The sequence below is a fragment of the Eublepharis macularius genome, chromosome 12 (assembly GCF_028583425.1).
Source record: "Eublepharis macularius isolate TG4126 chromosome 12, MPM_Emac_v1.0, whole genome shotgun sequence".
Lineage (NCBI taxonomy): Eukaryota > Metazoa > Chordata > Lepidosauria > Squamata > Eublepharidae > Eublepharis > Eublepharis macularius.
This window is the reverse complement of record NC_072801.1, coordinates 30,900,462-30,928,450: the sequence shown is the minus strand read 5'-3', so window position 1 is coordinate 30,928,450 and position 27,989 is coordinate 30,900,462. Positions and strand designations below refer to the sequence as shown.

At 45.9% G+C, this 27,989-nt stretch overlaps 1 protein-coding gene across 1 annotated transcript in view; it reads left to right on the top strand.

Moving 5' to 3' along the window:
- Nucleotides 1-15,679, top strand: part of KCNH6 (potassium voltage-gated channel subfamily H member 6) — a 108,971-nt gene extending 93,292 nt beyond the window's left edge. Inside the window, exons 12-14 of the mRNA XM_054993502.1 lie at nt 3,969-4,149; nt 8,521-8,710; nt 14,041-15,679. Of these exons, the coding sequence (XP_054849477.1) occupies nt 3,969-4,149; nt 8,521-8,710; nt 14,041-14,325 (656 nt within the window). The 3' untranslated portion in view covers nt 14,326-15,679. The remainder of the gene's footprint in view (nt 1-3,968; nt 4,150-8,520; nt 8,711-14,040) is intronic.
- Nucleotides 15,680-27,989: the final 12,310 nt, after the last annotated feature.

Sequence of the window (27,989 nt, the reverse complement as noted above, 5' to 3'; positions counted from 1 at the left end):
GGCCATGAAATGCCCCCCCAAGTGGGAGCAGGCTGTGCCTTGGTGGGGGGTGGGAGGAAGGGTGGGAGAAGGGCCCCAGAGGGTTGGGGGGCATTTTGCATGCAAAATGCCACCCCTGGCAAAGGAAGCCTGCCTCTTCATTTTTTCCCCATAGGAAATAATGAAGAAGAAGATGAGCAGCAGCAAGCTAACAATATGCTCACCCTTCCCTTTCTTATGCGAGGATAGGGGGACCTGGTTTGGGGGGCCATAACATGGCCCCCCAAAGTCCAATCGGTCTGAAACTTGGGGGGGTTGTTAGAGAGGGGTTAGAGGAAGGTCCCGACCAATTTTGGGATGATTCGGTGGGAAAATGCCTCCCCCAGGCGTCTGGGAAGACGGAGGCATTTTCCCATTGAAAAACCCGAAACAACCCGAAACGTTTCGGGTTATTTTCTTTCGATTAACCCGAAACGTTTCGGGTTTCCCAAAACGTTGCGGATAACCTGAAACAACCCGAAACAAGTTTGTTTCGGGTTTCTTTCGGGTTTCAGAAACCCGAATTGCCCACCCCTATTCCCTACTAGGGATGAGCAAGTGTGGTCTCAGGGGTTATGTTGTGGGTCCTCAACAGGTGCATCCTGCCACATGGCAATCTGCAAAGTAGAGGGTGGAGCTGTAGAACCTGCAAGCACACCTGGGGCAGTCTTTGGAGTCCCCTTGCTCTTTGTTGTTGCTGCTGCTAGACACGACTCATTACAGTCCTTGTGTCTCTCGGGGCTCTTTGCAGGCAAGGCAAGAGGCCAGTATGCACTTCAGTCACAGGGCAGTGCCAACCATCTGCACAGCCTGCAGCTCCTCCAATGTGCTTCCTGGTGCCTTGCTGTGGGATTGCCAGCTCGCTTGTTCCAGTCCAGCTCCTGCACCTCTGCAAGATGCTTAACCAGTCAGTTGTCCCTCTGATGATCATTCAGTGATAGGAAGGGCTCTGTTTGTGGCCCTGCGGGCTGTTAGTTCAGCCTAGTGCCTCTTCAGTGGCTCCATCCCTCTTGCCTGGGAGAAGGCTGGTGCTCCCAAGCCCTGCTCACTGCAAGACCGAGACCCTTGTGCAGGAGACCTCTTTGGTGTTCTGTGGGCATTGCCTCTGCTGAATAAGTGGCAGAAGCATGCAAGTGCTGTGGCGGGAGGGGCTGTCTCTCTTTCCCCTCTGTGTGTGCCTGGCAAAAGGGAACTGAGGGGATCTAGCTCAAAGCCTGCAGTATATTCATTTCAGGGCTCTTCCCAATAACTCCATGGTTTTCTTGCCAGTGGAGGATGCTGCGTTCTTTCTGTTCCTACCCTTGGTGTGTTCTGCACCTGGCAACAGCCTGACCTCAGCATGTTGGCTCTCTTCACCCAAAAACCTCCTGAGTAAGGTTAGCAGTCATGGGATTAGAGGGTCGTTCCTCTCACAGATGAAAACTTTGTTAAGTAATGGGAAGCAGAAAACAGGAATATGGATAGTTATTGCAATGAAAGGAGCAGTGGGGGTCGGAATTGGGACCAGTGCTGTTTCATTTATTCATAAATAATTTGGTATTGGAGAACAACAGGATTTGAGTCCAGTGGCATCTTAGAGACCAACAAGATTTCCAAAGTGTAAGCTTTCAGAAATCAGGGATCCCTTCTTCAGGCACCACTGGGATACTGGGGGTGAGTAGTGTAGTAACTAGGTTTGCAGATGGTACCAAATTATTCAGGATTATGAAAACCAAAGTGGTTTGTGAAGAGCTACAGGAGAATCTATCCAAATTATGTGAGTGTGCAACAATGTGATAAATGAAGTTCAGTGCAGGTAAGTGTAACGAATGAGACACGAACAGTTAATCATCTTTATTTGCAGACTTTTCAGTAATGTACTGATTAAAACAAATTATAGCACTGGTATATATAATGCATTAAAATGCAGGCTAACATAAAAGCTCTCTGACTTGGAACAAAAAAAATCCTAATATGTAATCTGCTGCGTGGGCCTGAACTGGCAGTGATGGGGGGGAAAAAGATTTTGCCATTGTAGTGGAGACCTTGATGAAAATGTTGACTCCATGTGCAACAGAGGTGAAAAAGGCAAACTCCATAATGGGATTTATAAGGAAAGGGATTAAAAATAAAAGGCCAATATTGTAATTCCCCTGTGTAGATCTACAGCAAGGCCTCCTTTGGAATACTGTGTGCTGTTCAGGTTACCAAATCTCTAAAAGAATATTGCAGAGCTGGATAAAGTGCAGAAAGGGGCAACCAAGAAGATGAAGGGGTAGGAGCACCTCTGCTTTGAAGAAAGGCTGATGAGTCTGGGGCTTTTCAGTATCGAAAAATATTATTTGGGGAGGCATGATAACGGTTTATAAAATTATGCATCAGGTAGAAAGAACTTTTTCTCCCTCTCCCATTACTTGGGCTCACCCAATTTCGTTGAGGGGCAATAGATTTAGGATGGACAGAAGGACATTCTTTACTTAATTAGTAATTGTAATTGTGGAATTGAGTGCCTGTGGATTTTGGAATTGAGAGAATACCAGAGGTTGACTGACTAAAGAAATAAAATATATGACATATGATGAGGAGGCCTCATCAAAGCAACTGGTTGACTTCTGTGTCAAACAGGATGCTCGAGTAGATGGGCCACTGATCTGATCCAGCAGGGTTCTTTTTGTCTTCTCTTGGGTCAATAGAATTGGTTCTGTCCCAGCTCTTGGGGCGGGGGGCAATCTTCAGTTCACTTCTGAAGCCTGGTTCTATCTTCTCTGATGCTCCATTGCCTCTATTTTTGCAGCAGGAACCATAGCCGCTTGTCCAGGACTGCCATTGGCTTTCTTGCTGTGTAGCCAGCCCCTCCCTTAAGTCATCTTCAGAGAACCAATCAAAGTATCCCAGCATTATTGCATTCTCCCCATAATGATGTCACTTCCTATTGGTGATCCACTTCTGAGAGTGGGCGCCAACCCTGGCTCTTGCTTGGCTCCTCACCATGAGCATACTTGGATCAGACAGTTCATCTCTTGCTGATGGCAATGCACACCCCTGCCGAGAGCACATTTGACTCCGTCAACTCTGCCTGCCTGCACGACAATTTGAAAGCTGCCTATTGCTGGGAGGTGGGCAGGATAGGATTTGCTTTAGTAAACTGCTTGTCCCTCTGCCCCACAGGCAACAGAATAGTATCAAGCAGGAGCCAGTACGGCTTTGGGAAAGGTTGCGGGAGTACTTGCTCTTAGATGAGGGGGGTTAGTGTGTCGTCTTCTGACTGTCAGTGCCTGAACTGGAGAGGGCTCTTCCCTACTGCCCCAGAATGTCTCAAGAGCTCTGGGAAAAAATTAGCCTTTTCTCTCTCCAGTCTAGTGTATTTTTGTTTAACACAATGGTGTCTAAAAGCTAAACTATACATTACATTTATTGTCTGGGAGGCATGGGTAGAAGAAGGGACTCCTGCCCCCCCCCCACCTTTTCCCTGAGCTAAATATCCCCCAGTGGGAAGCTACTCACTTAATTTTGGAGCTGTGTGTGCCCAGAGTGCTCCACGTGCAGCTACATGCTGTTCTTTCACCCATGCTTCCTGTTTTCAGCTAGATCAGCTTCTGAGGCTTCCAAAGCAATTTTGGTGGAGCTGACATGTGACTGATCCTGGAGGAAACATGCCAACAAATGTCTCATGTAGTTCCTAGCTTCCAGGCTAGGAAACATTTTCCCGCCCTCCTCCTTTTACACTGCTTAAACATGGCTAAGACTGGGTACTGTAGTAATCTTTCAAGAGAGTGGTTGTTGAATAACAATAGGAGTACTGAAAAGGTGTATCTTCTTTGAAGTTTCTGCACTGCAGAACCCCACTTCAGAGGAAGAGGACTGGGTGGGGAAGGCCAAGAGAATGCTTAAACTGAATCATCATTGTCAACATAACCATCACACCTATCTCATATCTTGATTATGAACATTCTGTTTCTTTTCCCGAACAGCTACACCACTGGATGTTTCCAACTTATTCACGTTCTGGGAAGACAAGAGGCCTCGCTCCTTCCCAGAACCTCTGCAGCACATGTCTTTGGTCCACAACCCACTGGATGTATCCTTAAATCCTGATGATAGGCCGCGACAGATCGAATCCAAACTGGAGTGCTTGCAGGCACAGCTCAGCAGGTAAATTCTTCTACTTATTTTACCACATTTCTATAATTATGGATATGTTGTAGAGCATTTAGAATCCTCCATTGGGGGTGAAAACAGCCTTGTGTAATGGAACAATATAAGCTTAGCATGTCTGAAGTTCCATGCTCAAGCCCTGTCTGTGTTTACCTACCAAAGGATAGGCAAATTTTCACTCATTCATTCATTCATTCACCCTAGGGTTGCCAGGTCCCTTCATTCTCCTGGCAGAAGATTAGGACACTGGCTCTTACCTCCCCTCCTTCCCCACACGCGCACTCCTGGCTGGCATGATGATGTCACTTCCAGGAAGTGATGTCATCACACAGGTCAAAGGATGACCTGGGAGCACTCCCACGCTTGCCAAAGGGCTGTATCTCCCCCTTGCAGGGCCCAATTCAGCCCAAAATGGGCCTGCTGCAGGGTGCGGGAGTGCACCGCACCACTGCCCCCCGCTGGCCTGGCAAGTGGGGACAGGGGGGAGCAGAGGATCCCCCACCTGGGGCGGGGGAATGGCAAGCCTAACTCACCCCAATGGGGACCCAAAATGGCCTACAATATAAAAGTAACGTACAACACACCCTGAAACAGACAAAATGGAATAGAGAAAAAAAAGCTTCTAAATGCAGCATGGCTCTTTCCCCTCCACTGCCCCCCCCCCCCATAAACAGATCTTCCTGCTAGCTCTAAGCTCTTGCCCTTTGGCTTAAGCCACTGTCCACATTTAGGCTTTAAAGTACTTGCAGACAAACAACTCAGCCTGATCTTCCCCAGCTGCTGTTGGCAGCTAGCAGGCTATTCCCCACTTGCTTATTTAGATATTTATATATACATCATTTTCCCGTTCTTCACAAAAATAGTCATTTGAGGAAGGAGAGGAAGAAAGTGGCCCAAGGTCACCCAGCAGTCTTTTAAGACAGAGTGGGTATTTAAACCTGAGTCTTCCAGATCCTAGTCTGATGCTCTAACTACTCTCTCATATGGCTGTTAGCAATTTTGCACCATCAGACCACAGTGAGTTGTAAGAGATCTATCTGCTGATAAAGTGGTGAAGCTTCTCTACAAACTTAGAATTCTAACAATGTAGAATGTTTATTGAGGGAAAAGAAACAAGCAGCTGCTATAGGAATTAGCAAACTCAATCAAAATAATAATATAAAGTATTCCACAATAATATTCAACATGAATACTGCCCGCTATGATTAGGGTTAGGAAAGAAGGGAAGTGACTTTCCTTGCAGGGAACAACCTTAGACCAAAGGTTCCCTGAAAAACACTCAGATAGTTGGCTGTCACTACTTAGGTACCTCCTGAGAACAGCTAGACTGATCCGCTAGGAAGCAGCTCTTTCAGCTCAGCCCTAGAAAAATAACCAAGCATAACAGGGTGGAAACCCTAAAAACTATGTTATAGAAAACTGTGGGTAGTGCCCAAGCAGTTTGGCGCATAGGAAAGAGAAATCAGAGAAATATCCCAGAGAAATGGATTGTAGCAAGGAAGCCAAAAATGCCTTTATAAAAAGGTTTATTATAGAAAAAGGGGAAATGGTGAATGGATTTTAAAAGGGGTAGAAAGGAGGACAAAATACAAAATCTAGGGGAAAGCACACTATCACACAGCACACAGTCTATCAAATAAGAAAAATAATGTTGAGCTAACTCAGCAAAACACACTTTACTTAAGTTGTAGAAGGTTCCTCAGATCATATGCAGAGTTCCTTGTTGTACCAAGACAGTGGAAGAATCCTTAACCCTTGAACCACTGGCCTTGGGGTCTCCAGATGTTCCAAAGTGGGGACAAAGAAAAGTCCAGACCTCCCAGATATTTATGAGCAATGGAGTCTGACCTAAAGCAGCCTCCTCGGTGAGTTTGACTAGCAAATCTAACCAATCCCAAGCAAAGCACCATCTCTGATGACAGAGACTTATTTCTACCAATCAGAGAATTATTACAGGATGGTCCAGCCATTTTAATGGTTCTGCACTAACATGACAAAAAGGGGATCTGGCCCAAGCCAATTGCCCTTTGTCAAAAACGGATTCAGTTGGCCAGATAGCCCTAATGTGGAATGGAATATAAAGCGTTATTCTCATGTAAACTCCAGGGGTCCAAGAATCCAGACACTCTAGGTGGCACTCTTGAGCCATATTGAATCTTACTGCTGTCCTAGGCAGAGTTTCACCCTTCTAATGCTTAAGATCCAGATATTCCAGGCATGCACACATGCACAAGCTGGCAGAGGCAAGGGGCCAAAGAGATGCAAAAGAACATAGATTCAGCACTAACCCCTCCCACAGAAACTTAGGATTGTTCTGTTAGACACATGCAAATGGTACAGTCCATTTGCTAAGGTATCTTAATCCTGTTCCCTCACCTGGGGCCCACACTCTTGAAGGACCGTCTCTCCCTGCATGTTCCTGTGTGGCAGCTCCCATTTTCCCAGCAAGGTCTATTATCAGCCCTCCTCCCCATTGTCTAATAGATGCTTAGCAGCAGTCCAGGCTCAAGCCATTTCATTAAAAATAACACACACACACACACACACACACACACAAAAAGCAAAAAGAAAAAAACAATATGGTGGCAAATCTATATATAGGGTTCTATAAAAGGTCTACAGATATCTAAAAATAAGTCCATCCATACACAGTTGCCGTCTATATACAATATGTTCAAATGATGACAAGGTTATAAGGTTCTCCATCCAATGAATTACGGGAAGTGGGCTTTTGTCTTTCCAATGCTAAGCAAAAGCCTTTTCAGTGACCACCCCATGCCTCTGGAAGAGCATCCCAGAAGAGTTGGGAGAGCATATAAATAAATCAATAAAATAAATATAGGTTATTAGCCTTCTGTTCATGTGGGAAGAATATTAAAACAGAATGTCTGGGGTACAGCCAGGGGTCATTTCATAGAAAAAGAGCTGGAGGAACTCATTAGCATAACTCATTAGCATATGCCATGCCCCTTGCCATCACCGGAAATGTGTCATTAACACAACTGATTTGCATATGCCACACCCTCTGACGTCACCTATCCTGGCTGTTTTGGACCCAATCCTGGCCATTCAGGACCGAAATTGGGCCCAAAATGGCAAAAAGGGGCTGAAAATGGCCAAAAAGGGGCCCAAAATGGTCAGGATCAGCCTGTCAGAGGCCTGATCCGGGCCGTTTCGGCCCCAATCCAGGACAAAATGGGACCCAAATGGCCGAGAGTCAGGTGGGCAGGCCCACCTGACGTGACCTCTTTGGGGAACTGCCGGAACTGCGTTTCTGCACGTTGCCCCTTGAAATGAGCCCTGGCTACAGCATTTCTTGCATGTGCAGAGATCCCCTCTTCTTTAATTTCAAATTCTACAGCTTATGGCCTTTTCCCAATGATTTTAAAGGGTTTTTAAAAATTATTTCCGTCTCTCCTGCTCTTGCCTTGGACTTCTTAGCAGCCTCCCATCCACTGAACAGATCTAGTCTGCCTGAGCATCAGCAAGGGTCAAGTGTTCCCCAGCTTTTTTGTGTTGTTCTTTTTGCTGATGCTCAGCACAGCTCTTGCTTCCTATAGTAACAGTGGCTTTATGTCCTGGCTAACATGGACAGGTGCTCCACTAGAAGATCTGTGAGCTGTCAAGTTCTCCCCCCACCCACCCAACACATATACATCTTGTTTTCCCGTTTCTAGGCCAATGTGATTTAATCCCTTGGGCCAGTTTCATGTGTTTCTCTGGGCTGCTCTTTTCATTCGCAGAAATGAACAATGTGAGGGACGAGCAGGGGGATTATTGTTGCAAGAAGTTTTGTAGAGTTTTGTAGAAACACAACTGGTGTTTCAGAAATGTTGGGGTTTCTCTCTCTCCATAGTCACTATTCATTCAAGGAGACACTGCCTGTGTGAACAGAAAGAACCCAAGATCCTAGTGAATGAGTTGTCTGAAATAGAAATGAAAAAGCAAATGACAGAAGGGGAGCGGTTGATGTGACATAGATTCACTCTGCTGTTGAGCCTGAAGGATGCCTTTGTGTGCAGACTAGGTCAATTGTACCTCATTGTCAGAGAACAAGATTAATAGGCAGGTGCTCAGCCACTTCCCCAGCACCTTTTTCTGACCTGAAACTGTTCAACCAGAGCTGCTATTAGCTCTGCTAGGTAAAACCTGGATGTTTTCATCCATGGGGCAAAGATAAGCTCCAAGCTGAGGAAACAGTACAGGGGTGGTGGTAAAGGGGTGGCCCACACCATACCAGCATCCTAGTCTGGAATGGGGGTGAGGGATTGCTGCTTGCCAAGAACAATGCTTGTGAGGTTCATTGCTGGATCTCTTGGTGTCCGTTTCCAACCTATCTGGCTAACACAAGGATGATCTCTTCTGTAGGGTGGAGTCCAGGATGGCTTCTGACATCAATCTCATCCTGCAGCTGCTGCAGCGACAGCTGTCCCAAGTGCCCCCCGCATACAGCCCCATCTCACCCTCCTCCCAAAACCTGTCTCTGTACAGCATCAGCCTCAGAAGCATGGAGCCTATCCCACCCCTGGAGGAAGAGGAGCTGACTCCCACCAAGCAGGTGAGAGGCAGGCAGGGGCAATTTTGCAGTTAGGGAAGTGGGTGAGGGCTTGAAAAACCCCAGAAGGACTCCAAACACCCCTGAGCAACACGCTGTCTGGATGAAGAAGGTCCAGAGATTAGGCTGCTTTAAGTCATGGGCAGCAAAGGTGAGTCAAGGTCAGGAACTGTGAATTCAGCAACAAAGACTGTGGAGTCCCACATGGGAACTGTACATGCGCAGGCAAGCTGCAGATGTATCAAAGCTCCAAAAGGTGTGAGATGCTCACCTTGCCTTTTCACACACTTTTCTAGTGGGCGTAGCTATAAAAGGTGGGGCGAGCGGATTCCTCCCTCAGTTCTTTAGACGCCGCCGAAGAAGGATGTGTATTGAGTTCCTCTACTCAATTCCGAGAGAACAGTATGACTTTGAAGGAGCTCTAAAAGAAGTGGGGGTCCAAGATGGCCCGATCTGATGGGCACAATAAATGTCTCATGTGCCTGAGTGAGGCACATGACACTGTTCACTGTGTGTCGTTTATGCCGAAAGCCCACCACGAGCGGGCATCGCACTTGAAAGTGGCTGTACAGGGGTCAGCCCTGAAGGGCATGTCTGACTCCGACATCTCCCAAGGCTGCTAAAAAAGGACCACAGTGCCCAGAACAGACCTCCTTGGTACCTCTTTCTACTTCGGCTCCAAAATGCTGGTGATTTGAACCAGTCAGTTCCTACAGGAAAAGCTTCCAGCCCATCTTGGTGTCTGTCCAAGCCACCATCGAAAAAATCTTAAGCTTAAGGTGAGAAATGCTGACAAGCACTTGACTGTAAAGCCGCAAAAAAAGGAAAAGATCCTCAGCATTGGCTCCATCCATCTTGGTTCAATCAAGCCTGCCTGCAGTTCCGAGGACTCCCTCGCCAATTCCCAGGCGTTATTTGGCTTCCCTTTCAGAAGATGAAATACTGGACCTTGTCCAACTGACAACAGCAGTGTCGCCATTACCACCTTCCCCAGCATGACCGACACAAACAGAAGGCCTCTTTGGTTGCAGCTGAGAGTGATAGCTGTCTGGAGGTTGCCAGAAGCCATAGACATCCTTGAGTCCAATACCCTTACAAATCTCCATACCCATACTATGCTTACGGATTTGATGGTTCCCCGAGTCTATACCCACCCTCATCATTATTACTTTTGGGATGACCTCAACTGCTACCCTGTCGAATCCTGTCCTTCTGTTGCTTAGGCAAAACCAGCTTCGGTTCTACCACCAGTTCCTGAACGCTCTGAGACCATGGAACCAACACTTGATCCAATAATGCATTCCAATGAAGGTTCCGACTTTGGATCCAATATCGCCTCTGAACCATCCCTTCCTGAATGCATAACAGAGGACGCTGCTATGCCTCCCACTGAGGACCTTCGCCTGTATTCCAAACAACTAGTCAGAATGATGGGGTCCCTGGAGATAGAAGTAACTTGGTCCACTCCTACAGCAACAGATCCAGTTTTTAAATTCCTCCACTCTGAGGCAACTGGCCCAGTTGCATTCCTCATAATGCAGGGAATGATAGACATAATGAAAGAGGTTTGGTCAACCCTGGCATCCGCACCAGCAACTTCAAAGAAGTTGGACAACCTCTACAGAACCAAGCAAGACGGGGCTGAGTTCTTATTCAATCACTCTCCTGCTAATTCCATAGTCACTGAAACCCTTCAAAGCAAGGGTCTTCCAAGGGGTGCCAGTCATTCTGCCCCCATGGATAAAGAGGGCAGAAAGTTAGATATTCTAGGAAGGAAAGTATATGCCTCTTTGGCACTAAACTTCCATATTGGTAACTATGAAGCCATTATGACAAGATACCAGTTGTTCCTTTGGGATAAAATCAGTCCCTATCTAATCCTCATCCCTGATGAGAAACAATGTCTTACTAAGATCCTGCAAGGAGAAGCCCTTTGGTTCTCAAAGTAGCAGATCCTTACTGCGAGGCATATTGGAGACTGCTCCTCATGAGCCATGGCCTCCATCACTGTCATTTGAAGACATGCATGGCTTAGGACCACTGCTCTGGTTCCCCACCACAGATTGCAGGTGGAAGACCTACCCTTTGAGGGTAAAAATCTCATCGCCCACAGATGACGCACTTAAAAAACAAAGGATGGTTCCTGCTTGTTCTGAATAAGGTGCGCTCATTCCGGCACTGAAGTGCAAAGCAAATTCAAAAACTGTTAGGTTTCATGGCCTCTCTGACTCCAATAGTACTTTTGCCAGGCTCCAGCTCCTGCTGTTGCAGAATTGGTTTGTCAGGGTGTTTCATCTGCACTTTCAGAACCTGTACAAGCCGTTCTTGGTTCCAAGGATCATACACAAATCTCTGATCTAGTAGACCAACTAATGGAACCTAATGGTGTGGATTCCTTTCGGTTCCATCTCCATTCACCTGACCATTTATACAGATACCTCCTTGTTGGGTTGGGGAGGGGCATACTTAGGAGACAACCAAGTAAAGGGTCTTTGGTCTCAACGCGAGTCCAGGTTGCAACCTTCTGGAACTCAGAGCTAAACAGTTCACTCTGAAAGCTCTCCTTCACATTGTCAAAGGCAGGAATGTCCTGATATGCACGGATAACACAACTACCATGCGCTATTTAAACCAACAAGAGGGCACAGCTTCTCTGGCTCTCTCCTGAGAGTCTTCCCTGATTTGTGAATGGGCAATTCAACACCATGTCTCCCTATCAGTCTTCCCCTTAGCCAGGGAGGACAATGTTCTGGTAGACGTGTTGAGCCGTTCCAGGGACCAGAATTACGAATGGTCTATCCACATGGACTTCTGGCATCCTGTTTTCCTAATGTGGGGGGTCTCCCAGCAGTTTTCCCCTTTCACCAACCTTTCTGCAGGACAATGTGGTTCTCCACCATGACCTGGATACTCTAAAATTGACAGCTTGGATTGTGATTTGTGACCTTCCCACCCTACCCCCCAGGGTTAGATTTCTCTTCCCCGATCAGGGAAACCCTTTTGCAGGCCAGGAAACCATCCATTCAGAAGTTGTACTCTGGCAAGTGGAACGCTTTTCCCTTTGGGCTATTGAACATTTTATTTCTTTATTTTCTTTGGATTTCTATTCCGCCCTCCCCATGAAGGGCTCAGGGCGGATTGCAGCATATTAAAACACATTAAAATTAATTTATTCAGTTAAAACCATAAATAGATTGTTAAATAATATAATATATTCGCATATAAAATATATGCTTGGACAGCTGCTGTAGCACAACAGTTAAGTGGTTCAGCTGTGAATCAGCACTCTACTGGTTCGAATCCCACTACTGCCATGAGCTCAATAGGTGGCCTTGGGAAAGCCACTCTTCTCAGTCCCAGCTCCCCAGCTGTATTGTGGGAATAATAACAACACTAACTTGTTCACTGCTCTGGGTGGGGTACTAATCTGTCTAGAAGATTGGTATATAAGCACAGTTGTTGTTCTTACATCCTTCGGCTTCCTTGCTGCTCATACTCGACTATCTAGTTCTGTTCAAAACCCAAGGGCTTTCTAAGTCTTCTATAAAAGTCCACCTGACAGCCATTTCAGCCTATCATGAAGAAACAGGGGGGGGGGGGAATCCCTTTTCTCCCAACCTTAAGGACTGGCCAACATTTACCTTCCTGCATCCAAACCTACTCCTCAGTGGAGTCTATTTCTGGTTTTAACGACACTCATGCATAAGCCTTTCGAACCTCTAGCTACCTGCCCTCTCAAACTTTTGACTTCCAACATGGCCTTCTTAGTGGCCATAACCTCAGCCAGGAGGGTGAGTGAACTGCAAGCCCTAAGACATGATCCACCTTTCTTCAGGATGTTTGTGGACAAGGTGGATCTCTGTCCGAGCCTCCAGGTTCCTGTCCAAGGTCGTCTCTTCTTTTCATCTAAATCAGGACATTGTCTTGCCGGTATTGTTTCCTATGCCCTCTACTGAGGCTGACAGACTCTTACACTCTGGATGTTAAACATGCCCTGTGCTTCTATCTAGACAGGACTATTGCCTTCTGAAAGGATCCTAACCTATTTATTTCCTTCAGAGGATCTAAGAAGGGACAGAAGGTCACTGCTCAGACCATTTCCAACTGAGTAGTGTGGCTCAATAGGGAATGTTACAGGCATTCCAAACAACTGTACCCTCTGAATATCACACCACATTCTACAAGGGCACAATCTACCTTGTCAGCATTTAACTTGGGCATTCTGTTAGTGAACTTATGTAAAGGGCCACTTGGTCAACTCCGTCCACCTTTATTAAACACTATGGGATTGATGTGGACTCCAGAAAGGATGCAGCTGTTGGAGAAGCAGTCCTGAAGTATCTTTTTCGATGAAGAGCAACATGCCAACCTCCTGGGTAAGTTTGCTCACTAATCTCCCATGTGGGACTGCACAGATGATGAAAACAGGGCTGCACCTACCTGTAACTGTTGTTCATCAAGTGTTCTTCTGTGCAGGCACACATCCCTCCCTCTTTTCCCCGCCGTGTGCTTTTTTACTTTACTACTTTACCGTCTTCGCTGGCTCCTTAGTGAACTGAGGGAGGGATCCACTCACCCCACCTTTTGTAGCTGCATCCACTAGAAAAGCACATGAAAAGGCGAGGCGAGCGTCTTGCACCTTTTGGAGCTTTGATAGATCCGTGGCTGTGCATACGCAGTTCCCATATGGGTGCCTGCACTGAAGAACACTTGATGAACAGTTACAGGTAGGTGCAACCCTGTTTTCTATAGGCAGAAGCCCATTCTCCAACAAGAAGGCAGAGTCCCACAGCTTCCCCGACATAGGCCTTTCACACAGGGACCCTTACTTTGAGTTTGCATAGTTCCAGGCATATGGAAGCTGCTTTAGAATCATATGTAAATATTTGCTGTTAGTTATGGTTTCCAAACATGCAAAGAAATGAAACTGGGGCATTTCTTGTTAGTCTGTAATGTAAACATTCAAGACCTCATTGGTTAATTCTAAGGCAGACTTACCTTTCCCTTTCAGAGAACTGGGGTGGGGTGGGGTTCAGGTTCATTAAAATTTACATTGATAGCGAGGTGAGTGCCTGTGCCTAAAGAGACAAACTTTAAATTAGCGCTTCAAAAACTTAATTTTGTTTCAAAAACACAGTGGAAATTGACTTCATTTTTACTTCCTTCCTTGTTTCCTTTAGTGTTTGTTACTAGTGTGTTTCCAAACCTATTTCTACACTCAGGAGTAGAATAAAGAAAACTAGAGATTCTCAGATTTCCAAAGGATCTCTGAGCCTTAGATATGTGCCAGTTAATTATCAGTAATACTGTAAATATTCCCCTTTTCTCACCAGACTCCAAGCTACACGGATACTGAAAAAGCGCAGCTGAAATCCAGGGACTCCTTATCGAGTGGTGTACACCTGACTGTGGCTTCAGATGAAACTATGACAATCAGCTCTGAGCAAGAGCATTACTCACAGGCCCTGCCAAACCTAGACCCCTATCAGAGGGCAGCAGGCAGCCGGGGACTATTCCAAGGATCTCGTTTCCCTTCACTCCCTGAGCATCTCGAGGCACCGTCTGAGCACTCGGACATGCAGAGATACCTCTCTGACCCATGGCTTCCAGGAAGTTAGGAATCTAGTAGAGTTTAAAGCCATGTTGAGAAGAACCGGACCTGAGAACTTGATTAGCTGGTTTTAATGGTGGGACTTGAAAGACAATACTAATGGCTCAGGGGTAATACTTGCACCCATCTCCTTCTTCCTCTGAACAGAGGACAGTTTAAAAGTGAGTTGGCTTCCAAGATCATTGATCTTAGAAATGGTACTCCATAGAGTAGGCTTCAGGTCACATTCTTACCCCAACTGCCCCAGCCTCCAAAAATGACACAGATACTGATTAACATCTTGCATATATGTGCTCATGTGCATGCATGCACACACCCCCAGATCTTGCATTTTCTAACTGCAAACTGTCTAGACACAGGGGTCTGCATCTATTTCTACAGCTGCTGAATTCTCAAATCCTCTCTATATCATTCCTCAAGTTAGATGCAGTAATAAGTACCAGCTCACATCTCTAAAGTAACAAATTGGACCCTCTGTGACAGTTGTGGGAAGGGGGCTTTTCCCATGGCATTTTAGTACACATTTTGCTAATGAAGAGGATTTGGGCACCTATTGTGGCCTGTAAGCTCCTCCCTCTGCGCTGTGAGGGTGAAGTGTATACAATGAGAAGAGTCAATCTTCCATGAGAGAAGGGGTCCAAGGCATTAAAACTAACTTTGACTTTTTCTTGTGTGATTACATATGCCTTCTTGTGTCTAAAAATTTCCTTTGTATCTGAGGTCATGCAAACGGGCTGCGAGGCATACCTCACAACTTTTCCTCCCCAGGGAATCTTCATGCTGACCCCCCACCCCCCGACCCGCTTCCTCCATTGATCTAAAACACACCCGACTGATAGCACATTTATCTCCAAGCTAGATTTTTTGGTTACTTTTACACCATTCGTTTGTTCATGTGTTCATTCGTTCACTCATTCCTGTGGCTTAAGCAACAGGGTTCTCATGGAGATGTTTACACCCTTGTGGTGGTTTGGCAACTTTGTACCCCGCACCCCCTAAAAAAAAAAAGTAGAAGCAAAGGTGGAAGCTTGTGCACTATTAAACATAGACCTTCTTTTGTGGGAGGAAAATGTGAGTTTTGTTGTTGTTGTTCAGATAGATTTTAAAAATTGCCCCACAAATACTTCCTGCTGCCCAGTATTATTCTCCATGTTGTAGAATGGATGGGGAGGTAAAGCTGAGAGACATGGTGCCCCTATGATGGGCTTTATTGGGCTGATGAAGAGTCCCCCCTGCCCAACAGCCTGCCATTAACATGACCACACTGTAAACTACAAGGAGTTGAGAGATAGTGGCTTATGACAACCCTGTAATGTAGTCTGCTGTTGATATCCCCATATTGAAGTTGGGGGTGGTGGGTACAACTGCTTAGTATTATAACTTCCATGTTTCAGATGGGGGCTGCGGTTGGTGAAGGGCCCACAACAACTCTCTAATAATAAAGTTTTTAAGCACTAAGATCTATGTACTCGGTCTTTATTGGTGAAATATGATGTCACTCATACAGGTCTCCACTACAATGCAGCACTGTACATGTTAGCAACATGCAGATAGTGGAATAATTACATAACAGGACAGATGGATATTGGGGAGGGAGTCATTGCAGAATGGGGCCAGACACCATCCAGACCATTCTGGTGTCTTCAACAAGCTCACTTTCCTTACACGTTGTCACCAGTTCCAGATCATTTATGAGTAAGTTACATAACTTATATAGCCCAGAGATCCTGGGGAATCCCACTGCTCCCTTCACTCCCCTGTGAAAATTGTTTATTTGCACACTCTGCTACTTTTTTTTAAACCAGTTATCAGCTCGTGAAAGGACACGCCCTCTTATCCCATGACTATTACGTTAACTCAGAAGCCTTGGTGAGGCACCTTGTCAAATGCTTTTTGGAGGTCCAAGAATACAGTGTCTGCTCGGTCACTTCTGACTGCATACTTGTTGATACTCTCAGCATCTGCAGAGGCTGGTGAGGCAGGACTTCCTTTTAGAGAAGCCATGCTAATTCCTCTTGAGCAAGGCACATCCTTCTGTGTGTGCAACAATTCTCTCTTTAATAACTCTCTCTACCACAATTTATACTCTATCCCAGCTAAGATTTGTCACACTTTCACCACATCCCAAAGGGATGATTTCTTCCTACAAATTGGAGGCTCTTTTGTGTCAGTTGTTTGTCGAAGTGCTGCTCTGCCATCTTTATAATGTTAAACAGCAGGCATTGGGAAGCCCATCCCTTCTGGACATGTCCCCAAATGTCTCCTATTGGTCTGATCCCCTTCTCCCAGCTCCTGGGTCTCCTCCATGTACCAGGGCTCCACAACTTGGCCGGTCTTGCTGTCCCTGTCAGTGAAGCAGGGTAACATTTCTGAGTGTGGTATCTGGGGTCCTGGTCTTCAATATCCTTCCTCCCTTGCAACCTAAATTGAGTTTCCAGAACCTCCTGCCAGCACCTACATTAATCAATGGTATTAGTGCTAGCTTCTTCCCTGCACTACCTAATATGGGGCATCAAGTTTGTCACAGACCCTTCTCTCTAAGTTCCTAGATGTTGACTTACCCACTACCAGGAACCTTCCACCCAACAGCAGCATATCCTTGGTGCAAGAGGATCTTCACACCCCGCTCAGGGAATGGGTCCCCTCTGAGGCATCATCTTCCAGTCCCTTAGTATGAAGCCCCTTGCCCTTAAGACCCTCAGACTCCACTACAGCAGCAGAAATGCTGGTGCAGGGCTCTCACTTCCACATCCACCAGGTCAAGTGGGCAAACACGCTCCCTCAGAGCCAGGAGCTCATCGCACCAAAGACACAACAAAAACTTAAGCTGGCAGGCAGACATCCACTGGAAAAACCCTTTTCCAGCTAGCTTTCTACTTCCATTTCAATATTAACCAAACTCACCACCTCCTCCTGACAAATAAGCTTGATTTGGCTGCCCTTTTTTACTTGCTTCCCAGGATGAGGAAGGACGTTACCTCCTCTCTCTTGCCTTGTCCTGAACACTACAGGGGAAAGAAAGGGGCGGGTGGGGTTGGAGGCAAAGTCTCCTTAATGCTTAATGTGGATGCTCTGTTTGAAGGCAGAAGAACTCACTGAGGAGAAACTCACCTCTGAGAGCCAGGCATTCCCCACCCCACCCTGGGCACCTGTAGAATCACCCTCAAGGTTCTCAGTTCCCCCAGGGCATTTTGGAAACAAAGTGAATCCATCAACCTCAGAGGGCAGACTATTCAAATGAGGCCATCATACCTACAGGAGAAAGGCATGATGACCTGTTAGACCTTGAGCAAACCATGATATAAGCACAAGATTAGACTGCCAGTTTGCTGCTCAGTGAAAAGAATTTAATTCACTATATGGCCTTCTTTGCAAGTGGAATAGATCCATGGTAGTCATGGTCTTGAGCAGGACCCGATAGTCTTCTCTGTACTATATGTTGGAGTATAGCAACATTTTGTGTACAGAGAAAAGAAGATCCTGCAGGGGCAGCAAGGTTTAGCTAGCAGGTTCTGTAGGGGGAATACCTTCTTTTTTAATAAGGAGTTTTCTCCTTGTATATCTGTAGAATGCTACTCTTAGAACTCTTCTAGAACTCTGTCAACTAGCAAAGTAGCTAGATTTATTTCTTCCCTTTCTTATCCAAATTGTTAGCTCTATTAATAAATCTTTTGTTACTTGTGATCAGTTCAGTACCCTGACTGCTACATAGGCACTCCACCAACACTATCAGCCTCAGGGGCTTCAACACTAGGGCTAGACTACCTCTGCAAGTTAAGCCAGGGTGAGCAAGTGACAGCACACCAGCAGAATTTATTTACTTATTGATTTGCTTCAGTTATAGCCTGCTTTTCTTCTCAATGGTGACCCAAAGCTGCTTACATCATTCTCCCCTCCTCTGTTTTCCCCCCAAAACAACCACCCTGCGAGGTAGGCTAGGCTGAGAGTGCATGACTGGCACAAGGTCACCTAGCAAGCTTCCATGGTAGAATGGGGAATCGAACCTGAGTCATGCCTATCTACGGGCCAAACTACAAGTGACAAATGACAGATTGGACACTTGTCAGCTTCCCTCAAGTTTTGATGGAAAATGTAGGCAGCTTGGCAGAATGTTGGGCAAGTGACAGTTGAAAAGCCATTGGACAGCAGTCAGAGAGCCAAGCTGCAAGACCAGGATGCCTACATTTCCCGTCAAAACTTGAGGGAAGCTGACAAGAGCCCAACCTGTGTCATTTGTCACTTGTAGCTTGGCCCCTAGTCCAATATTCTACACCACACTGGCTCTCAGAAGGCCCAGATTGTCCGTGTAACCCAATGCCAGGCATATAAATCAATGTTGGCAACAATCTGAACTCAGAAACTGGAAAAAGAGAAGAATTCCTGTGGAATCAAACAGAGCCACCACCTCAGACCAGTTGGGGTAATTTGTGACAGATTTTTTACACTGTCTGCCTCATCCAGGCACTACAGTCAAATCACATACCAAATCACATACAAGTGATATTTTGCCCCGCTGAACTTGTCCCTTCCATTTTAAACCGGAAGTGGTATCAGTGAACGGCCCTCAGTGTGTGCACATGTAAAGCACATGCCTGAGGAAGGAGAAGCGTCTGACTTGCACTCCCCCACTCAGTTTGAAGGTTGGCGGGGGTGGTAGTCCTACATCCTTTTGCACTACCTTTGTTTGTTTATTTACATTATTTATAGTCTGCCTTTCTCACTGAAACTCAAAGCAGATTACTCAGTGTAAGTCAATACGATCAACAGCTGCGATATTCAACAGCCAATCCAATTAGGATTGCCATCCCCTTACCTTGAAAGTGGGGGAATGGAGATCACTAGACAGGCAGAGGGCTCTAATCCTGGCATTTTCACTATGTTGGGGACTGATTTTTTATTTTTTTAATTTATTTATTTGACCCCACCAAGACCCTGTAACTTCCAGTTTTCAACCAAAAGTGTGTCATCGAGGCCTCTGCAGTATGCACTCACTATTTCACCACTTGCTCTGGTGGCTGGGGGCGGGGTGTGTGTGTGTGTGAAAGGTAGGGCCAGGAGATGCCTGCCCCGGAGGACTGGCATCCCTAAATCCTGACCAATCAGCAAGTGTTCTTCTGAGTTTAGGACAAGTGCGTGGTCTCTTCTCTGCTCCCAGCAGATGTTGACAAGCAAGTTCAAAACAACTCAGGAGCGCAGCCCAAACAATAGCAGGGGGAGATGTTAAGAACTCCTTAGACAATCTGCGGGTTACAGAAAGACTGGTCTGGCAAACAGCAGGCAAACCAAAAGGGTAGCCATGAGCCTCTCTTCTTTCTCTCAGTAAACAAATCATGCCTCGCTGCCTCTGGGCCGCAACGTCTTTGTGATCGATTCTTCCATCCTGCTATGCATCAGTGCACAGCCAAGGCCAGGGTCCAGCCAAGGGAAACAAGAGCATCTATCTAAGGCAACTGGAAGGTGCTCGGTGGAGTTCAAGTCAATGAGTGAGTTGATCATCTCCAAGATGTGAATAAACTCCCAGGTCTTTATCATTGGAAGCATCTTACATGGCAAAATGTATGCAATGTTCAAGAACTTCCGTGCAGGTTTTTAAACATTCACCACATAGTTACATGAAATCAGAATCAATCTAATGAAGATGAATAAAATAAGGAAGTTTTATGCCTAGTAGCATCATTTTAATCAGTGATGCAATCCTAGGCAAGTCACAAACAGTTTATTTTACCCCACCAGCAAGGTATTTACGATTTCTTAATATCCTGTTTACAATGTTTGCATAAACAGTTCTTTGGCTATGTAGATCACCATGACGAAACATGAACTTTCAATTTTTAGTATGTGGATGGCAACTGTTGATCTTTGGTAGTGCTGATGTAAGTGAGAATCAAAGGTCTTACACTCTGGTACATAAAAAAGATATGCAAGTTAGAATCCGATTTACTTAAAGAGTTCTCTTCAGCATACAATGTTTCTGGGATCCTTAAAAGGACAGTTTTGAAAAGAGCATCAGATTTGTCACTGTCAGGAGCTCTTCAGGTGTGACTCACAAAACAGCAACCATACGTCTATTGTACTCAAATAGTAGATATTAGAGTTGATGTGGGATTTCTTGAGGGCGTCCAGGTATTATTGTTGTTTGTTATTGGTTGTCATGGCAGTAATTTGTATAAGCATCATGACAGGCAAAAGCAAGAGGCAATAAGGTCCCTACACCCACAAAGCTTATGATGATTGGGGTGGAAGTTTAAACATCTGGACATCTGTTGTTAGACTCCCATGTATGTCTCAACGTTGCATCATTCCTGCATGTAATTTTATAGATACAAATAAATAGAGTCACTTTTTTCTGCATGCACAAATTCATATTCTCACTTCCTGGTTGTACTGGCAACTCCTCCTCCAATCCAAGGCTGATTCTAATTTATGGAAGGAAATAGAAGCCCGACACTCCGGCACAGGTGTAGCTTGGCCTGCTCATTGGCGCAATGCTGCCCTCCATTGTGTCACCAGCAGCAAAGTTTTGAAAAACACTCATACTGAGCTCATGGCAGTGGTGGGATTCAAACCAGGAGAGTGCTGATTTGCAGCCCAACCCCTTAACTACTAGGACTGTAGGTATATCAAACTGCAACTAGCTAGTGCTGCAGTCTCCCACCATTTGGGGATAAACCTCAGGTGCCCTTGTGGCATAACAGCTCCTGTTTGCAAACTCTGTTTCTGCACACCTGGGAGAGAAAAAGCTAGTCAGCCTTTCTGGATCCTTTGTCCAGCCTGGCTCCCTCAATTTTTCTGCTCTCCTTTTTCCCTCTCTGGAGGTTGCTGCTACCTTCTAGCCTTCACATAGCATCTCCTGCTAAAGGGAGTGCTAGCACTTTTGTATTCTTTGACCATATTGCCATTAAAAGGCTCTGCTCTGTGGACGCATATCCTGCTCGACTCTCTCTCTAACTGCTGTAGGCACTGCCCCTCCTCCTTGCTTCTCCCTGGTAAGCGTGTCTGAATTGGGCGTGGAATGATTACAGAGATCAAACCAGCAGCCTCCAAATTATAAAAGGGTTTCATAATGTAATAGAAGTGCATGCATGCCTAGTTATACAGCCGGTCTGAGTAAGCATTCAAATAAATCCTCTGGCCCTATTCCCACTTATTCATAAGATGTTAAAAGTAATCACAGGTCCTTTGTCATGGAGTTACAGGCATTCCGAATTGGTCCATACCTCTGTTTGGGGCTTCATTCACTTTAGCAACAGATGCTCCTGGCAGCCACTTCTAGGGAGCTGTTCTATGGTAGGTCCCAGTCAAAGGCAGGATGATGAAGCAGCAGCAAAGAAAAAAAAGTGGTCTCTGTGGTCAGGGATCTTTATATAATTTTCCCTGTTTCCCTTTCCCTGACAATAAATCTGTTGCTTTCCTCTTCTCAAGGGAAAGTAATACTTTGCCGTTTGGTCTTTCAAGCCCCTGTAGCTGAGGTGTGACTATCGCTACTCCTGTTGTCTTTCTCGTCTTTCTTGCTGGGTTATCTGCATATCTAAATAGCGGGATGGCTCTTCTGGTGGGGGGTGAGTCACGTCCACCCTGCTTTCCCCTTTGAGTCCTGTTAATCAGTAAAAGGTACCTAGTAATCTCTGGGGTTCTGGAGATGACCATGAGATCCCTAGCTATATAAGAATCTCCTTGGTGGGTTCCTCAACAGTCCTGGTCTTTGGCCCTGGCTTCTGCTCATGGGCCACCTGGGCTTCTGGTCCAACAGCCAAACCTGGCTGCATGTCCCCAATGGCCCTTGTGAGTCCGAGGGCCCAGGAACTTTGGAGCCTGCCGGGGTTTCATCTTCCATGGGGTCAGCCACCATGGCTTCCCTCATCCTCCAAGGAGAAGTCATCAGGCCCAACTCTGACAGGAATGACCCTAGCATTTTAAAAGGGTAGAATCCCCTGGAAGAAACTGTGGTCGACAGAATATCCTGCAAACATGAACTGACAAGAATCTCCCCAATTATCTCATCCCATCTCCTAGAGCTGTGATGCTTTCCCTAAACTTGAGGCAACATCCTCTATGAATAACATCTAGTGATAACACTGGAGCATGTTGTAACGCAGTTTTTTTGGCATCACTCCGCCTGACCTTTCTTACTGCGGAGCTACTTAGTGAATCACCACGTTGCCATTTTGAAGCACGGGTCACTAGGGCTCCAGCCCCCTCCTACACATCTTGACTCAGAACACAGTCCCACCAAAGGGCATTTACCTCTGAGGAAGATTGCAGGATGAATTGGTTAAGCGTCCCAATGTTTAGCTGCCCCAAGTGACTGCACTATGCTGCTCAAGTTGTGCAGCCAAGCACCTTTGATGGCAGAGGTTTTTTTAACTGATGGGCAAAAAAAGGGCTTTGCCACTTGGCCTCAGCTGTCACCACCATCATTTGGGGATTTGTGTTTGCTTGTTTTAAATAAAAGCTGAAGCCACCGGGTTAGCAAGCAGCCTTTTTTTTTTTGTTTTGCATGTGTGATAGCAAGAAGAAGGGAGCTGCCATCCACCCGGAAGCTTAACTTTGAATGTGTAAAACACTTGAGAATAGGACATGAATTAGACCATGTTTATTCTAAGCTTTCCCCAAGCATACACATATATATTGCACAAGCAGCTACAGCAATATATTGTCTGCCCTAAACCTGCGTGGAAGAGAATAAAAATGAGAGAAGGTGAAATAAGAATAAACCAAGAAAGAGATGGGAAGGAAGAAAAAATAAAGAAGAAAGACCTTGCTTTGAATCCTGAGATACTGAGACAGACATAAGAAAGAAAGAAACTTTTAACCTCACATTTATTCTTCCAATACAACAAATTTAAGCTTATTTTTTACACAGCTTTGCGAAAATGACTACTGTATTGGCTGTCCCCCTCCCCCAGAGAAAATATCCAGGGGAGGACAGATATATTGATTATCACCCATCTGGTGGCAGAAAATGGCACTGCAGGCAATGGGGCAGATAAGGCAAATTAAGTCATCTAATTTGCAGACTTCAAGAGTGTTACTTTGTGTTATAACAATAGCTGATGATATTGAAGTGTTAGCACTGAGCTACTATAATGCCGTTTTTTTATTTTTATCTCTTTATTTATAGCCTGCCTTTCTCACTGAGATCCAAGGCAGATTATCCAGTGCAAGTGAAATACAATATAATCAACAGCTAGGGTTTCACTGAGCAAAGCCAAATAAAAAACAATAGTTAGGACATTTAATGAAAGAGATATAATAGGGTATGGGAACAGAAAAGTTGAAAACAAACATAAACCCAAGCATAGAGATGAAATCTTTCTGAAACGGAGCATTAACATGACTTGTTTAGCAACGTGGAAACTCCCTAGTAGGCACATGTCTACATCAGCAGACAGTGCACAATAGCGTAGCGTGTAGTCCCTGTCATTACCAAGGCATCTCTTTGAGCTACTTCTTATGACATAACCCTATAATCTGGGTAGAAAGCCCTCCTGAATAATCCAGTTTTGCATAGTTTGCGGAAAGCCCAGGAGAGTTGGAGCTTTCCTGACCTGTTGCTGGAAGATGCTGGCTCTCCCCGCCCTGCCCTCAAGGTAGCCAGGGGGAATAAAGGCCCCATAAAGGTGTCCATCCTGGGAATGGAAAAGTCCACCTGGAAAGGAGCCTTTTCTTTTGGGGTGGGAATGGTTTGTGTACATTTTTCCTTTAGCTTCCTATGAGGCTAGAAGCAATCTTGGGGTGGAAAAAAAAGCTGCTATCCCAAACTTCTTCTGAGTTGTGACCTTGAGTGTTATTTTCTGGGCTCCCCAACCTCTATTATGGGCTGATATCACTAAGGAGCAGTGAGTGTAGTCTGCTTCAGTGAGTATAGTTTTTGTAATTATTTTTATTTGTGGGTGTTACATTTTTCCCTCTTGTGTGGTTATACTTTAGGGAGTGCCCATCTTTCCTGGCACTTCTGTTGAAATCACTTGCTGAAGGTACCTATCATTGCATGTGTATAAAATGGAGATAGGTGTAGTATAAAACATATATAGTGTTTGTTTGTCCCATAGGAACAAGCAGGGCTTTTTTCTGGGGAAAGAGATGAGGGAACTCTCACCTGGGGCAACTCCCAGCAGAAGATGGTGCCCATCATTACATGTGTGCATGCGCACTCCCGAGACTGTGTGATAAGATCACTTCTGGGAAGTGATGTCATCATGCATGGTGCAGCCACACACACCCCCAGAAAGAGGAAGGAAGGAAGGAAGGAAGGAAGGAAGGAAGGAAGGAAGGAAGGAAGGAAGGAAGGAAGGAAGGAAGGAAGACATGGAAAGAGAAAGGGAGGGAGGCTTCAGCTGGGAGGGGGGAATCCCCTTCCTCTCAGCTGAAGTTTAAAGCAGGGGGCTTCTCTCAACTAGCTGAAGGGGGTTAAAGAGCTCCTTTCCCTGGCAAGCTGGTCAGGGCCACCAGAACACATGACTACTTTGCAGAGCTGCCAGAACACCATTCCAGCGAGTTCCAGCAGAAAAAAAGGCCTAGGAACAAATATGATCAAAAAAGTGTTTTTCCCATAGGAACAAGTAGGATAAAAGATGCTCTATATGAAAAACTCAGGCGCTTGGATATATTCTCCATGAACTGCAGAGCTGTGGGAACTGACAGGCTGGACTTCCTGATGCCTCCTTATTGATATTTTTCAGAACAGCACTGCAGTCATTTCCTGTGTGTTTTAGAGGCATAAAATGAGGCAGGTGGGAGTCCATATCACTTCAAAGCTGGTTTCTTCCAGAATGTTAAATTCTGGATGCTTCAATGGCCATGGAGAGGAAACAAGGCAAAGACTTGCCTTTCTCGGAGGTTTGTTCAGCGCAAAGTTTCTGACCACTTCGTTCCCCATAAAGCAGGTTTTGGCATCACCACCACCCACTCCCCCTTCCAGAGCTCTCACAACACCTCGGTCTTGTCAGGATTTCAACTTGTTCACTGCTATTTAACTGTTCACTGTTCACTGTTCACTGCCATTTAACCACTGCAGTCAGGCAGTGGCTCAAGAAGACCTACCTCTACTGCATCAACAGGGGTTTTGGAATAAAAAATATAGAGCTGGTTGTTGTCAGAATATTGATGACAGCCAATTACAAAATCATGACTGATTTCACCTAAGGGCCTTACATACAGATTGAATAGCATGGGGGATAAGATTCAGTCTCAAGGAGCCCCAGAAGACAAGTCCCACATGGATGACAGCTAGTCTCCAACTGCAGCCTTCTGCGTCTTATGGAAATAAATGGTTTAAATCAATCCAAAGCACATCCTGAAATCCCTCCAAATGCCTCAATAAGACAGCATGGTCCACACAGTATCAAAGGCAGTTGATAAATCCAGTAAGAGCAATAGAAAGGCCTTGTCTACATTCAAATGTAGATCAATTCTATCTCGTAGCCTGGCCTGAAACCATCTAGCACATAGCACATGAGCCATCCAAGAAGACCTAGAGTTGTTCTGCCATCGCTCTATTGCCCAAGAAAGGCAAGGATTAGCGTTCGGGTGATAACTGACCACAAAGAGTGGCTGAGGAAAGATGCCCTGAGCCAGTGATTGATATAAAAGGGGCACCAGGGACTCATTGATATGATCCTTACATGACTTCAGTAATCGAAATGGACAAAGATCCTGATTACAAGCGGTGCTGAGAATATAGGGACCTGCCCTTCATGGCAGTCTCTTCTCCCTTTAAACGTTTTCCAAAGAACCGTGTGTTGAGAGTCCCCTTTCTCACAGTGTGACAAGACAAGGCAGGGAGCATATCATGCCTGCATGTCAGATGCGAAGTATCCCAAGGGTCATCTAGTTCAATCCCCTGCACAGCGCAGGAAATTCTTTTTCTACTTCCTTCCACTCCCCCAGTGATCCCTTCCCAATACCCAGATGAAGGTAAAAAAAACCTCCAGGATCCCTGGCCAGTCTGATCTGGAGGAACTCCTTCCTGACCCCAATGTGGCAACTGGCATTACCCTGGGCATATAAGAAAGAGCCACGACAGCCGAGCACTGCTCATCCCTGCATGCCCTCCCGCTCACAATCTGCCTAAATCCACACTGAGTCATAGAATTAGCACTGCTGACAGACGGCCATCCAGCCTGCTTAGAAACTTCCAAAGGAGCACCTGCCACCTCCCAAGGAAGCCTGTTCCACTGAGGAACTGCTCTGTCCGGAAGTTCTTCCTGAGGTTTAGCTGGAAACTCTTTTAGTTTAATTTTAACTTGTATTTTTAGTATTTAACTCATAGCACTTGGTCTCCAGACCCCTCACCCTCTTCGTAGCCCTTCTATGGACATGTTTCAGCCTGTCAACATCCTTCTTAAACTGTGGTGCCCAAAACTGAACACAGTGCTCTACATTTAGTGTACAGTGCATAAACTAAGACCCTAGATCCTTTTCACATGTACTACTGCCAAGACAAGTCTCACCCATCCTGTAATCATGCATTTGATGTTTTAATACCCAAATGCAGAACTTTACATTTATCTCTATCGAAAATCATTTTGTTAGTTTTGGCTGTTTTCCAGCCTGTCAAGATCAGCCTGAATTTGATGTTCTATTGTATTAGCCACCCCTCTCAATTTAGTAGCGTCTACAAATTTAATGAACATCCACTCATAACCGCAGAATAGCAAATGCGAGCTTTTGAAGGGCTTTGTTCCATTGGTGAATAACTGTTATTTTCATAAGCATTGCAATCTGTGGCAGACTTATTTTGGAGCACTTCTGAGGAAACATGCTTAGAATCAGGCTGCATGAACAGCCTTTGAATTTTCCATCCTGTAAACAGAACAGAGGGCAGCATTTGTCAGGTTGAGCTGCCTTTGAGTCTGAAATGGATATGTTCTGCATTGCATTCTCAACACTCAAAATTTCCAAGCTGGAGGCTCAAGAACTACCCTTACCTGGATTGCCCAGGCAAGCCTGATCTTGTCAGATCTTGGCTGTTAAGCAAGGATGGCCTTAGTTAGTACTTGGCTGGGAGACCTCCAAGGTAATCCAGGGTTGCAGTGAAGAGGCAGGCAATGGGCAAACCTTCTCTGTTTGTCTCTTGTCTCAAAACCCCCAGCAGGGGTTGTCATAAGTTAGCTATGACTTGACGGTACTTCCCACTACCACTTGTGAAAACTGCCCCGTTTGGGTATTGACAAATTCCAGATGGTCGCACTTGAGGGCTCTTTTTTGGTTTGCCAGTATATGATCATGAAAGGGGAAGAGGGCGACTTCAACGTCTCCAGAAAAAAGTGACACAGGTGTGCTCGGATGCATTAAGATCTCAGAAGCTAAGCAGGGCCGGTCCCGGTCAGTACTTGGATGGGAGACCCGTAAGGAAGACGCGGGCTGCTATGCAGAGGCAGGCAACGGCAAGCCACCTCTGCTCATCTCATGCCTGCAACGCCTCGTCGTGACTGGAGAACGGCAGAACGTCCTTTATCTTCATTCAGGAGACTGAACCGTTCTCTGCGTTCCTCTAGCTACTCCTAAACCAGGCCAAGGAAAACAGCCCCTGAGGCCGGCTGCTTGCTGCGGCCCAAGTCGACCTCGGAAGGGTCTTGCAGCCTCCGACCCAAAGCCGCCAGTTTCCAGGACTGCAAGCAAGCAGGCCCCGGGGGGAAGGCTCGGCTGGCCAGCTCTCGCGCCAGCCTT